At 45.1% G+C, this 14,072-nt stretch overlaps 1 protein-coding gene across 2 annotated transcripts in view; it reads right to left on the bottom strand.

Moving 5' to 3' along the window:
• Nucleotides 1-1,567: 1,567 nt before the first annotated feature.
• The window catches only part of GALNT12 (polypeptide N-acetylgalactosaminyltransferase 12), a 32,029-nt gene continuing 19,524 nt past the window's right edge, over nt 1,568-14,072 (bottom strand). Inside the window, exons 5-10 of one of the 2 annotated variants that reach the window (XM_055578616.1) lie at nt 13,199-13,316; nt 11,329-11,505; nt 9,143-9,274; nt 6,063-6,176; nt 4,074-4,220; nt 1,568-2,007 (exon numbers count right to left, since the gene is read on the bottom strand). In XM_055578616.1, the coding sequence (XP_055434591.1) occupies nt 1,867-2,007; nt 4,074-4,220; nt 6,063-6,176; nt 9,143-9,274; nt 11,329-11,505; nt 13,199-13,316 (829 nt within the window). In that variant the 3' untranslated portion in view covers nt 1,568-1,866. The remainder of the gene's footprint in view (nt 2,008-4,073; nt 4,221-6,062; nt 6,177-9,142; nt 9,275-11,328; nt 11,506-13,198; nt 13,317-14,072) is intronic. The other variant, XM_055578617.1, reaches the window with a different exon arrangement.

Here is a 14,072-nt window from a genome sequence, read left to right as displayed (position 1 = left end):
CCAAGTAGAAGCTGCTGGCAAGAGTAAGAGGGATGACTTTTCAAGCAAAGCTAATTATCATCAGTGCCCAGTGAACACACACAAAAATACTTGTGTAGCCTCCCAGCACTCATGATGAGTTTGACTGGCATTCATCTTCTGTCTGCCTGAACTGTGTTCCTATACCTTGGGAGGGGCTGACTCCCCTTCAGCGGAGCTCGGACTGACACTGCAGGAAGCGGGGGAGAGGGTGCAGGGCAAGACTTCTCACCTCCATTACAGGCTGAGAAGGCATCTCCCTTGTTTTATAAGTTACCCCAATACAGGAGGGAAGCTTTGGCTCCACAGCATATTACATTTACAGGAGAACTGAGCTGTGCTGGAAGGAGTTCATACTGTATTTCTGCCTGCTGTATTTAATCCTGTAAAGATAAAATAACTGAATTGTTTAATACTTATTTTTGATAAGCGCCTATTGATATTTATTGTGCTTCACATTTTATAAAGTGCATTTGTGAAAATGGAAATGTAATGAACTCGTACTGCATGCCAGGGACTAAGCTAAGTCCTACCCTGTTCTTTGCTATTTAGTCCTTGCAACTACTCCACGAGCTTGCTTTCATTCTTCTCATTTCACAGATGAAGTGAAGTTCAGAGGGGTTTAAGATGCATCAGATTGCTCCAAGCCAGGTTAACTGGATTTGTTCCTGGTTAACTGTTAAACTGGATCTCTCAGAGGGAAACATGTAGAAAAGAGCCTGAGACAAAAGTTGAAAGTTGATGCTTTTTCATCAGTTGAAGACATGTGTCTTCATCTCTCACATCTGCCAGACTGCAAAACCAAAGATTAGCAATGCTCTTGCTTTTAAAAAAAAAAAAAAGAAAAGAAAATCACTCCTCTTGACTTCATCAGGATGACAAGATCTCAGAATATCAATAGATCTGGAACTGTTCACAAATCATAATTATGAAGAGAAACTGTAAAGTTGCTGCAGCACAAAATCCAATATGGATTTCAGTGACCAATTATTATTAATGAACAAATCTGAAAACTGAATTTCACCAAGAGCATTAAATTTCTCCCTGACACTAATATGTGATAAAAATTAAAAATGATATAAACATGTTTTAAAGTCATCCTGGTGGCTGCTAAAAGAAGCCATCCATATGGCGGTTAGGCATTGTCAGAAGCCCACTCTGTGGGGTAGAAGTTTATATTAGCCCCCTATGTCAAACTGTTCCCTTGAAATTTCAGCTTTGGTTAGTCCTCTTTGGCTAACATAAACTTTAACAGCAGTTTTGACTACGGCAGCAACACATAACCAAGGAGCATTCTTAGTTAAATAAATGTAGATTATCTCCAGGACCTGAAGGAATCAATATGTTCCCAGTGTCCACACACCTATACTGAGAAAAGTCTAACCCAAAGTTTAAGGTATTGTCAGTTTATGCAAAGTCCATTACATGGACTATACAAAGTCTATTCTCCAAGCAGACATCTTCATATCTGGGGATCCTTTCAAATATGAAAATAAAATATTTACCTTTTTGCTATGGGGAATAAAAAGACATGACAGTAGAAAATACATCCTGATAGAAAAATAGTTAAAGTTTTTAATTCTTTAAATACCAAGAGTTAACATTTTGTGACTACCCTTTGAAAACAGGGTATTTGGGAACAATTTTGTTTTCAAAATCAATACGAATTGTTATTCACATTTTTACTAAAGCCAACATTCCTTTCACAAATCACAAAATGATTTCCTTACAAAAAGAAGAGCAGCCAAGTGTTTGGTGGGTCTGTCTCTGTGCTTAGCTAAGTGTCTGTTAAATACAGTCCAGGGCTTCCCCCATCCACTCTGACGGGCTCCGTCGTACGGTGACGCTTCACACAATGTGTTCCCTGAAGAACCATTTCTGATGATCCGAGTTGGTACAGTCTCGTAAGAGTGGTACGAAACTGTCACTCAAGTCCTTCCTCTCAGCCTGAACACATTTCTTGGACGGTACATGAAATAGAGAACCATCCTACAAAAGATAATAGACATTGTGCGTTCAAGAGAATTACAAGCAATTCCTGAGAAAGTACCTTTTCCTTAAAATGTGTTAAGTGCTCAGGGTGATTTTTATCATTTCAGGAACACTTATTGAGCAGTAAGTGTCTGCAGGTATGAAGGCAGCCCATGACCGTCTGTGCATACAGGAGAGGAGTGTGGAGGCTTGTGTCACGCTTGCCTGTCCTGGGAGCTCTTCAGGGGGTCCTCGACTCTACCATCAGGGCCGATGGTGCCACCTGCTGGCTGTTCTGGGATCAGTCAGACCCTATATCTCCCCTCTTAATTCTCTGTGACCCTGTGGACTGTAGCCCACCAGGCTCCTCTGTCTAGGGGATTTCCCAGGCCAAAATACTGGAGTGCGTTGCCATCTCCTACTCCAGGGGATCTTCCCAACCCATAGACTGAATCTGTGTCTCTTGCATCTCCTGAATTGACAGGTGGATTCTTTATCGCTGCGCCACCTGGATCAGGACCCTATCTCACCCCTACTGATGTTCTTTTTCTTCAGAGTAATCAGGTCCAAAGGTCCTTTATTAATCTCTTCCACTTCTCTTAGGTCTCTGGAGGCCTCTTTCTCCTGTATTTAAGTGGAGAATGAGGGAACTTGGCTTTAGTCCCAGCTCAGCCACAGACCAGCTGGGTGAGGAGATAGGTCACCAGAGAGGAAGCAGGGCCCGCAAACGATGCCAATGTCCAAACCCCAAAGGACAATGGCCCTCTCTAAGTCCTCTCCATCTCTTCATTTCCCCAACTGTTGCTGAGCTCACTTTCCAAGTCTCTCCCCAGTTTCTGAAGTTAATCTTTCCCTCTCTCTCTCTCTGTTGTAAGCTCAATAATATTAATCTGGAAAGCCCTTAAAAGTGTTCACAAGTTGCCTTCAGAATAATGTGAAAGTAAACAAATAAAGCATCCTTTCTGACACCCCTCTAAAGAAACTTGCTTAAATGTTCACTGAAATTTAAGATTTTTAAGATAAAATTTTAATGGCATTTCAAACCAATTTTGTGATTTCTACCTTGCATTACTCTTCTTTGAGGTCTTACAATGGCTTCCCGTTGGAAGAAAGAAGGGAAGGGCAAAACTTTTGGGGTTTACAGAAATATTTTCCCTATTATTTTTTGTATCACACAGCACTACAGTGCCTGGCTTTTCCAGGAAACCTGAGAATTTCACTGCTGATCTTAACACTTTCTACAATAAAACATATTCTGACTTCTAATTATACTTAGAATTAATTCATTTATAAGTAGTACAGATGGATCTTTCCATCCCTGGGGCCAGGCTGGGAATGAAAGCTCTTCATGGAGATAAAAGTGACCTAATTCTTTCTTTTGAATTATTTTCTTCAGATTTATGTCCTCAAGTGTTTTTTAGTGAGTCACTAGATATGACTGATGGATGAGTCCCACCGTGAGCTTCTTACAAATGTGCAAGAGGTAGTGCCCCTCAGACCTGAAATGACACCCAGTTCCAAATCAGCAGTGACTCTTCTGACGGAGAACCAACTCCATCAGAGAAGTTTTCTTGGTTATTGCACCACAAATTAACAATGTAGAGCTTTATAGCTTCCAAGGACTCTTTCTGGCTGCACATCTATTCTTCACTAGAGGTAGATAAGGCTTCGATTATTATCCCCACTTCAGAGCTGGGAAAGATGAGCCTTAGACAACAGGAGTGGCTTAAACTTGGGTCTAATCTCATGTCCTTACACTTGGTGGTCTGTTTCATTCATCTGAACCCCTGAACCCCAAGTAATCTCCAACTGCACTGGGGATAGCGCCTCTTCCTATTCCAGTCAGCCACAGCTCAAGGTGTAAGGGGGACAGGAAAACTGATAGGGAGTGGACAGGGAGGAAAGAAGGGAAGTGCTACCGGTGCTGGATGCCATGGGACCCCTCGGGTTCACCTTGAAGTGCCTGGTCTCCTGTAGGGGCTGCATCCCTGAGACTTACCAGGGACTCACTTTACCTCCACAACCTCCTCTGCAGGCCACGGGATGGGGAGCCACAGAAGGAAGGCGTGAGATGGGTCGCCTACCTCCTGAAGTATGAACTTCTGGTCCTCTGGGGTGGTGTTCTCACACAGGTGCATGATGAGGACGTCTGTTCCTTCCACCACTGCCACGCAGCCTTCTGGCTGGTGGGTGTTGTAGCGTATTTCATTCTGGGATGTGTATTCGAAAAACTAGAAATGGAGTAGCCAACATGCACCAGTTAGCCTCTGATGTGCAAAGAGGGCAATCTTTAGAGAGAGGAAGGAGAACCTGGGGTAACCGGGGCATGGGTGCTGGGGTCCTCACACCAGCCTGTGTCCCCGGAGCAGCCTGTACACCTCTGGAGAGGTGTGTAGCCAATGTGAATGGAGGGGCCCTTCTCGTTTGCAAGAGCATGAGGTGGGGGATGGCCCGGGTCACCCCGCACCTGCTGTGCCTAACCCCGGGCTCGTGCAAAATGGCAGGAAAGAATATAGACTGGTTCCAGCCCTTGAGGGCTTTCTGTGCCCTTGACCAGCCACTTCCCCTCCTTTTCTTCAGTCCTTTCCTCCTCCTTCCCCCGAAATGAAATGGATGCAACCATGTCTTGGAAACCACAAAGTGCTGTACACAGCAGACAAAGGATGGCTAACAGGAGGACTTGCTCTTCAGAGCAATGGTTTTCTTACCCTAGGTGCCTAGGGAAAATGCTGATTCAGGGTCCTGGTCCCAAAGAGGAAATGAGGGTTCCCTCTGTCTGAGACGGGGCCGAAGAAGCTGTTCTTTCACACTTCTAACAAGACAGGCAGCTGCCCATCTGCCCCGCTCCACCCCCTTGCTTCCAGGAGATTCTGACACAGGTGACAGGTTCCCAAGGCACATGGAGTAGTGCTTCTTAAACAAATCTCCCTTGAAAACCAGTCAAGACTAGAGGTGGGTTGGGGAGGGATGGGGTGGGTCTGGGAATCTGTATTTCTAAGCTCTCAGGTGATGCTGATGGTACCACCTTTGAGGAGTGCTGTTCTAAAAGGGGTTGAAGAACCTGAAAAATTTAAGGCTGTAGGGTCTGAATTATGAAAGTTTACTGTTGACCATAATGGGGCCTAATATTCAAACGGAATCAGAGTGAGTCCAGGTTAGAGGAATATCTGAATGCCTACCCTTCGTCTCCGGTATCTCACCCTTTACTCAGGACAGCAGGCTTTGAACGTCTAGAACCAACGCTTTGTTCTCTCCTGCATTCCCCCTGGCCCCGCCCTGGCAGTGTGCCTGCTTCTCAGGCCAGGGTCCTGCTCCAGTACTCAGACCTTCCAGGTCTTGCTCCCCTGCCCAGCCTGCAGTTCAGCATTTAACCCAGACATATCCACCTGGGCCCTGACTGAGGAAACTGCCCTAAAAATTGCTTTGTAATGTGGCACTACATATCAAATCCTATAATTCCATGTAAGATTTAATTCTGAATAAGTCATCTGAAATGCAGATCTGCTTTCCTTCATTTTTTCTTTCTGACCAAAGATGTTAGCAGCAGGGTTATTTATAATTACAAAAACAGGGAGGAAGGAATTGGTTACCTCAACAGTAATTAATACAGTCACACAAAGGACTAGCAAGAGGCTGTTATGGACGATGTTCTCAAAGGATCTCTAACAACACATGACAAGTATGATTAAGTAATGGACATGATAGACTATAAAACATGCAGATATTACAACAACCATTTAAAATACATAATCCCCCCCCCAAAAAAAATACATAATCCCAAGGTCATGCATTAAAAAAGATGGGAAGTAAATAAATCTTAATTATAATGGTGGTCATTCTGGGTCTTGTCATTTACTATTTGCTTCTACTTTTTATATTTCCTAAATGCTCTATTACGAGTACATATTACCTTTATAACAAGAAATCACATATTCAATGTTTTAAAAACACACAGATTTCCCCTCATCTCCCTCTTTAAAGGCCCACACCGATGATCCCTTGAACACAGGGCCTCCCGCTGTCCACTGTCCTTCAGCCTGGGAAGGTCAAGCTGTTAAAGCAGCAGCCCCTACCTGGTTCTGACCCATCCCGTGACAGCGGTACAGAATGACCTGGTGTCCTGTGATCTCGTGCTCGTTGGGAGGGTTATAGTCAAAGCAGTAATCTCTCAGTCCTTTGTTCTGGAGCTAAGCAAAACATAAAGGTGGCATTTGGTCCAGGTTTATACACAACAGGTTCCACCCAGGGCTGTGAAGGCAGGTAAATGGAGCGAGAGGAGTGGCTGCCTGAAGAACCAGTCTCAGAGCTAAAAGCCCCTTCCATTTCTAGTCTTAAACGTCTTTCCCATTCTATACCAGAGGCAGGAATCATAAGCCCCATTTTTTAAAATTAACTTTCACTGGAGCAGAGTTAATTTACACTGTTGCGTTAGTTTCTGCTGCACAGCAAAGTGAACCAGTTATACACATATTCAGCCTTTCTTAGTTTCTATTCCCTTATAGGTTATTACAGAGTACTGAGAAGAGTTCCCTGTGCTATATAGTAGGTTCTTATTAGTTATCTATTATATATATATATATAATTGTATGTATATGCCAATCCCAATCTCCCAATTTATCCTTTCCCCTGCTCTCCCTACTTGTAACCGTGTTTGTTTTCTACATCTGTGACTCTATTTCTGTTTTGTAAATAGGTTCATTTATATCATTTTTTTTAGATTCCATATCTAAGTGATATCATATGATTCATACACATTTTAGGAAGATAAATTTGAGGAGCAGAGAGATGAATTCTTTATGGCCTGAGAGCTCACACTGCTTCATGTCTCATTAGCGCAGGCTTATTGCTTTACTAGTCCAATAGCTGGGTTGTCACCTCACATATGCACCAAGTGTGTGCTCAGTCCTGTCTGACTCTTGTGACCCTAAAGACTGGGCCCACCAGTCTCCTCTGCCCATGGAATTTTACAGGCAAGAATACTGGAGTGGGTTGCCATTTCCTACTTCCCGACCCAGGGATCGAACTGCATTTCTTGGATCTCCTGCACTGGCAGGTGGGTTCTTTACCACTAAAACCACCTGGGAAGCCCTGTGTACCAAGGAGTTCCTGATATTACATTATCTTCAAAGGATACCCCAGTTAAGAGACCTGGCACTTCTCAGATCAGAAGTCCACCACTGTAGACTACAAGGACAGTATAATAGAGAGCCGATGGTTTGCACACAGGTCATACAACACATAAGTGGAGACACCTGAGTCTTGAATCCAGGACCTCAGAATCCAAGTCCAGTGCTCTCTCTATCACTCAAGGTCATCTCTAAGGTACTTTTGGATCTAAATCCCTTTAATTATTCTAAAAGCAAAAAGCCCTGGAAGATTCCATGCTTCCACCTCCCTTCCAGGAGCCTCCAGAAAGAGACTCAGTTCAGTTCAATCGCTCAGTCGTGTCTGACACTTTGCGACCTCATGGACTGCAGCATGCCAGGCCTCCCTGTCCATCACCAACTCCTGGAGTTTACTCAAACTCATGTCCATTGAGTCAGTGATGCCATCCAAACATTTCGTCCTCTGTCATCCCCTTCTCCTCCCACCTTCAATTTTTCCTAGCATCAAGTACCTTCCAAATCCCTTTCTGGAGAGTTTAAGGAACCTTCCCTGGTGGCTCAGTTGGTAAAGAATCACCTGCAATGCAGGAGACCCAGGTTCCATCCCTGGGTCAGGAAGATCCCATGGAGAGGGAAATGGCAACCCACTCCAGTATTCTTGCCTGCAGAATCCCATGGACAGAGGGAAATGGCAACCCACTCTAGTATTCTTGTCTGTAGAATCCCATGGACAGAGGGAAATGGCAACCCACTCCAGTATTCTTGCCTGTAGAATCCCATGGACAGAGGAGTCTAGTGGGCTACAGTCCATGATGTCGCAAAGAGTGGACACAATTGACTAACACTTTCACTTTCAAAGAACCCTTCACTGGCTTCTTCTGAACCCCACTCTGGCCCTGGCCTTTGTCCACCTTTGTCTAGCTTGGTTCTGAGAATAAGACTCAGCCATATAGAAAGAAGGAATCCATAATCCACTGGCTCATAAAACAGAGACCTCCATGTTCTTCAGGTCCCTTAACTTTGTGAAGGAACCTGGGAACAGGATAGGTGAATAATCAGGGCATCTTAGGTTTAGAAGAACTCAAATGTTATGAAGCCAAGTTGGCACTCTTGACCACCAAAGGACCTCAACCTCAGATGAGTTCCCAGATTCAAAAGAATCTGGAAAGAAAAAAAAAAAACTAAAGAAGAAAAGGGAGAAACCCCTAACGATTAAAACTTAGATTAATTAAGCTAACTCTATCAAGTTGGTGATAGACTTAAAGAATGATTTTGAATAACTTTAGAGCATAGTGTGTTTGACTACACCTTCTTAGTGAAATATATTCTATAAATAAATAGAGCTGCAAAGGAATCTTTAACTTTATTCAGGGTCACACTGTCAATGGGAGGGTGGAGCAGAGGAAAGGGAAAGCAGAAGAGGCAACATCTTCTCGGTAAACACAGAATCTCAGGGACAGAGTTCATTATATCACTCTCTCTCTCTGCATTTCTGCATGTTTGAACATTTTTATAATGAAAACTGAAAATACCCTGCTTTGCAATTATCAAAACTTGCAGAATGGAACACCAGCTCTTCTGATGAACACCACAGAGCAGAGGAGGCCTCCCTAAGTTGGTGGAGTTCCAAACAAAAGCCAAAGGTGCTGGACACTTGAGTTGACCTCATCCCACCAATATTTCTTCTAGGTTTTTTGAATTAACAGAAGTGACTCCTCTTCCTTACTATGGCTTTTGTGGATTTGAAGTCATGTGATAAGGAGTTAGTTAAAAAAAAGACTTGGAAACACCAACTGATCCTCAGTTTCCATCTGTAAAACAGGAGGCTACTCACCAACTGAGAGATGCTTCCAGTGCTGACATTCTGGACCTGAGGCCCAGACACTCAAGGGGAGAAAGAAGGACACTGGATGAGAAGGGGGAGCCCTATGAGAGAAGTCAGCTGTCCCCGCAAAGGGGCGTTTCTTTTGCAGGGTTGGTCACTCAGGAGACCAGGTCACTCCTGGAGGGCAGAAGCACATTGCCCAGCACAGGCCCACCTCGCTCACCATCCCAAAGAAGCCAGGCCTGTCCTCGGGCACGTGCAGCTCTGGATACACGGTATTCAAGAACCATTTGAAGTCCTTACACCCAAGCCTTGCACGGAGCTGTCTCCTCTCTGTCACGTCCCCAAAAGGCTCCTGAGAAAAGGACAAAATGGTGAGCCCCTGCAAGCCACAGCGCTTCCTATTAAAGCCTTTCATTCACCCAGTAAGCCTTTATTGAGCACCTATTGTGTGCAGAGCCTGCACAGGACAGAGAGGATAAGAAACAGTCTCAGACATAGTGGCAGCACCCCAGCAGGAGATACTGTTGCTCAAACAACGACATCCCCAGGTGCTCTTGCTGCAGGGAGGTGTGGCCAGGTGCAGGAAGGAAGGACACAAAGCCCCTGCTGATGGGTTAGGAGCTGAATCCAGGGGCTGCACCAGCATCCCTGGCCCCCTGTGGTCACAGACCAGCGGCATGTGAGTAGCACACGTATGTCATAGTGTTCTGATAGTTTTACCACTGATACCTGGACACTCACTTCCAAACAAAGGTAAGTATTCTAGAGGTAATTATGAATGAAAACTTTCTTATGTGCCCAATCTATTCAAGTCTAAATATATTCTTCCAATAGTAAGAGCAAAATGCTACAATGATAAATACTTGTTTTATGGACGAAACCAATGATTACGAATTTTTGAATAATCAAATAAAGCAAGCATCTATTTAGCACAGCAAATGTACAGCCATGAGAGCAATGCTGAGTGCAGAGATAGGACTGTCCCTGTGTTATGCCGTTAAATGGTTAAAATTTGACAAATTAAAATATTTAACAAAATGATAACAATAAGGAAAAAGTCTGAATAAAATTTCAGGTTTCTGCTTATTTCCCAGAAGTTCATTTTTCAATGAGAGTCATTGTGACCTCATCTTCAACCAAATATCCATTTCAACACTATGCCACTGGGCATTCAGACAAAAGGTGCATGAGTGCCCCTCTTTCTAACATATTATTCTTTGGGAACCCTCAGAAAGAGGGATTGATCTGTGGGTTTTAGATTGGGTGACAGGGAAGAGCAGATATTTCTAACCTGCAGCCTTGGGCAAGACAGAGGAAGCAGTGACCCTGTAGCCCAGAGGCAGAGAAAGGCCACAGTGGAGGTCAAGGTGAGTGTCCACAGGGCTCCGCAGAGCAGAGAGAGTGCCACGGGAGTGGACCCAGTTCTTCCCACATCTGCTACGAGCCCTTGGGCAAGTTCCTTTAATCACTCTCTCTGAACTTCAGTTTTCTCATCTACAAAATGAAAATCTCCAAGTTACTCTGAAGGACTGCTGTAAAGATTCACAAGAAGAAATTTACAAGTGGCCAGGAAAGAGGCCTTGGAGCCAACTTTCTTGTCTTGCCACGTGGCCCCTTAGTGACGTGAAGATAGGTCAGTGGGAGCCCCGTCCTGGCGTGTGTGGAGGGTGGCCTGTTTGTGGCAGTGGGGCTCTCTGATAAAATGTTATTTTTAACACTAAAATCAATACTTGTCGTGTCTTCACACTTTCACGGTCATTCTCAGACATGAGGGTCCCGCAGCGTGCACGTTCCCAGTTGAGGTTATAGCTCAGCTCTCGTCCTGAAAGCAAGTGTCCTGTTTACTACTTAGCACCAGGGTTTTCAGACTGTTCTGTACTGTGTTGGTGATTTCACTGTTTAAAATGGCCCCCGAGTAGTTAGTGCTGTCCAGTGCTCCTAGTGCAAGAAGGTGGTGATGTGTTGGAGGGAGAAAAGAGGTGTGTCGGATTAGATTCACCTGGGTGTGAGCTCAATGCAACCAATCAACAGTATACATTAAATAGATTATTTAAACAGAAGCACACATAAAACCAAGTTATGTATTGATCAGTTGATAAAAATGTCTACCTGCAAGAGGTCTGCAGTAACCTAATCCTGTATTTCCCCCATGATCAATGGCTAAGTAGTCAGTCCCAAATTCAGTGATTGTGGTTCGGTGACTGTATGGAGCATAATTATGGTAAGGAGTGAGAATCAACTATCTGTTGTTTATTATAAGTGAAGGAATACAGTTTTCCTCTTGGGTTGTGAGCACCCGATTTCCTCTCTATTTCTGGAACCAGATCTACCACAGTAGGAGGCCAGAATCAGCTGCTTTTGTTTGGATGCAGCCAGAAGGAGTGTGGGTGTAGAGGGGGGACTCACCAGGCGGGCCTGGGGATTGCGATGGTAGTAGAGCTCTTTAAATTCATCCATCCACACTTCAGCTGCGCGGACACTGTTGGCCAGGGCCTTGTTGCGGGAGTAGGGAGCTTGCCTGGGGAAAACGTGGCCAACGTGCGAACACGGGTGTATCTCCAGGGTCCCCCCGCACTGCCAGATCTGTGCACAGAGCGGGGAGGAGGCGGGGTGATGGGGTTGAGCAGGGAGTGAGCTGCTGGTCCACAATGCCTACGTAAGGAGGCTGGGCACACAGAGGTCATGGTGAACACTGCCAAGACCTCACCCTCCATGAGGCAGGTGGCCACTTCCCCGGAATATTCAGGACCAGGATGCAGTCAAAGAGCAAGAAAGCAGCCCCAAAGACAAATAAGCCATTGGAATCCAGACCCCAAAATCCATGCACGAAGGCTCATGCACTTGACGCCTAGGAGCACCCCCAATGGACCTCACTGGGAACTCACTTACTTATTAGGTAAAGCACATGCTGATTACGTGGTCTCCTAGCCATAGAAGATAAGAAAGCAGCAAGTAAGAAGAGAGGTTTGGAAGGGGGAAAGGAAGAGCTTCTAGAGGCAGGCAGATCAGCCTGACACCTAGGGAAGAGGCAGAAAGACTGTTAAAAGCACGCCCCAAAACTCAGCACACAGCCATTTGGAGCTTTTTCATGGACATATGACCAAAGATAGCTGCTGCCACTGCTAAGTCACGTCAGTTGTGTCCGACTCTGTGCGACCCCATAGACAACAGCCCACCAGGCTCCTCCGTCCCTGGGATTCTCCAGGCAAGAACACCAGAGTGGGTTGCCATTTCCTTCTCCAATGCATGAAAGTGAGAAGTGAAAGTGAAGTTGCTCAGTCGTGTCCAACTCTTTGCGACCCCATGGACTATAGCCTACCAGGCTCCTCTGACCGGGCAAGAGTACTGGAGTGGGGTGCCATCTAGTGCTTATAATGGGGGGCAGGTGTGAGTCCTCAGTGGAGGGCCAAAGTCTTATTTATTAATTCTTTTAAAGCAGCAGACCATATAAGATATTCCTCAATTTGAAAATTTTCCATTTAAAAGCACAAACATCGACATAAGGTTTTGATACTTAAAATGCAAGATTCAGTTAACTAGGAAATCTACCAGAATGCTAAAGCTTTCCCAAAGGGGCATCTGTGTATCACACACAGCAGAATCAATGTATGGGCTTGTTACAAAATGCAGACACCCAGTCCCTACCATAAGTCTACCAAATCTGACTTTCCAGAGACCGTGCCTCTGAATCTGCCTTTTTAACAAGTTTCCCTAACAAATCTTATATATGTCAAAGTTTGAAAGTCACTGTGCCCAATAAACAGAGAAGAAAATGGCAACCCACTCCAGTATTCTTGCTGGGAGAATCCCATGGACAGAGGAGCCTGGTGGGCTACAGTTCATGGGGTCGCAAAGAGTCGGACACAACTGAAGTGATTCAGCACACATGTGCCAAATAAAGAGGCTACTTTATCAAGCAGCCAAGCAAATTAAGGCTCCAAAACATGGGCTCAGGAGGTGCCTGTGTTTAAGTGAAGAGTCTGTCACGTGCTCTTTGATCCTGGGCCAGTCACTTCCCCCTCCACCCGCCATCCCTCCCCTCAGTAAAGTAAAAGAACTAGGTGACTTCCAAGAACTTTAGCAGCCCCAAATCTATTAAATGTGTATTTTAAGAGTATTTATAGGATATATGTGGCATTGTATTCTTTCAGGATTATTGGATAAACTGCCAATATAGAGGAAAAGTCCACCAGGCTCTCCTACCAAAGCCATCATTCCCAGAGAGAGACAAAAAACAGGTTAAGAACTAGTGGAAACAGAAGACTGGGGTACTTACCCGAAAGGAGAATTCGAGGTTTTCTCCACCCCAAACTTCCATTCCTATATCATAAGACCCCAGGTATTCAAAGTATTTCTTACTCACAGCAAACAGCCCACCAGCCATCGTTGGAGATCTAGAGGCATGTGAATCATAATTCTAGGTAAGCAGCAGGAAATCATCACAGTTGGTTTCTACCACAAACCTTGAGTCCATTCACTCACATAAGTACATCCCGAGTTCACGCTCTCTGCCTAAGAGAGGCTAGCAGCTAAGATGGGCCAGCAGCTGGATGTCCCCCACAGCCCTTGCCCCATAGCCCCTGCCCTGGGGAAGCTCATGGACATCTCACTAGGCAACACAGAACTCTGTGGGTGACTAAGGTCAACCTGGGACCCTGTGGAAATACAGAAGAAGCCATGAGATAGGGAGGGAGGCAGGCAGGGCTGAGTTTCTCAGAGGAGGAACGGTCTGCAGAACAAAGGGGAGTTAGCCCAGAAGAGGAATGATTGGTTCTCCGAGAAGACAGGAGCATGACCACAGGCCTAAGGGTGAGTGAAACCCCTGAACTTCTAGGAGCACAGACAACAGAGAGAGATGAGAAGTGAGAGGCCAAGTTCTGAGAGGCTGGCAGGAGCCAGGCTTGGTGGCACTGCTCAGGAAAATTCTTAAGGAAAAGAAACAAGACACAAAAGGATAAATATTGTGTGATTCTACTTATATGAGGTACATAACATAGGGAAATCCAGAGATGGTTAGTTAACAGGGGTTGGAGGAGGGGAGGAAAGTGAGGTACTGCTTCATGGGTACAGAGTTTCTATATAGGACTTCCCAGGTGGTGCAGTGGTAAAGAATCCAACTGCCACACAGGAGACCCAGGTTCAGTCCCTGG

Source organism: Bubalus kerabau, chromosome 4, assembly GCF_029407905.1.
Source record: "Bubalus kerabau isolate K-KA32 ecotype Philippines breed swamp buffalo chromosome 4, PCC_UOA_SB_1v2, whole genome shotgun sequence".
Taxonomy (NCBI): domain Eukaryota; kingdom Metazoa; phylum Chordata; class Mammalia; order Artiodactyla; family Bovidae; genus Bubalus; species Bubalus kerabau.
The sequence above is the reverse complement of the archived record's forward strand: the minus strand, read 5'-3'. Positions and strand labels throughout refer to the sequence as shown.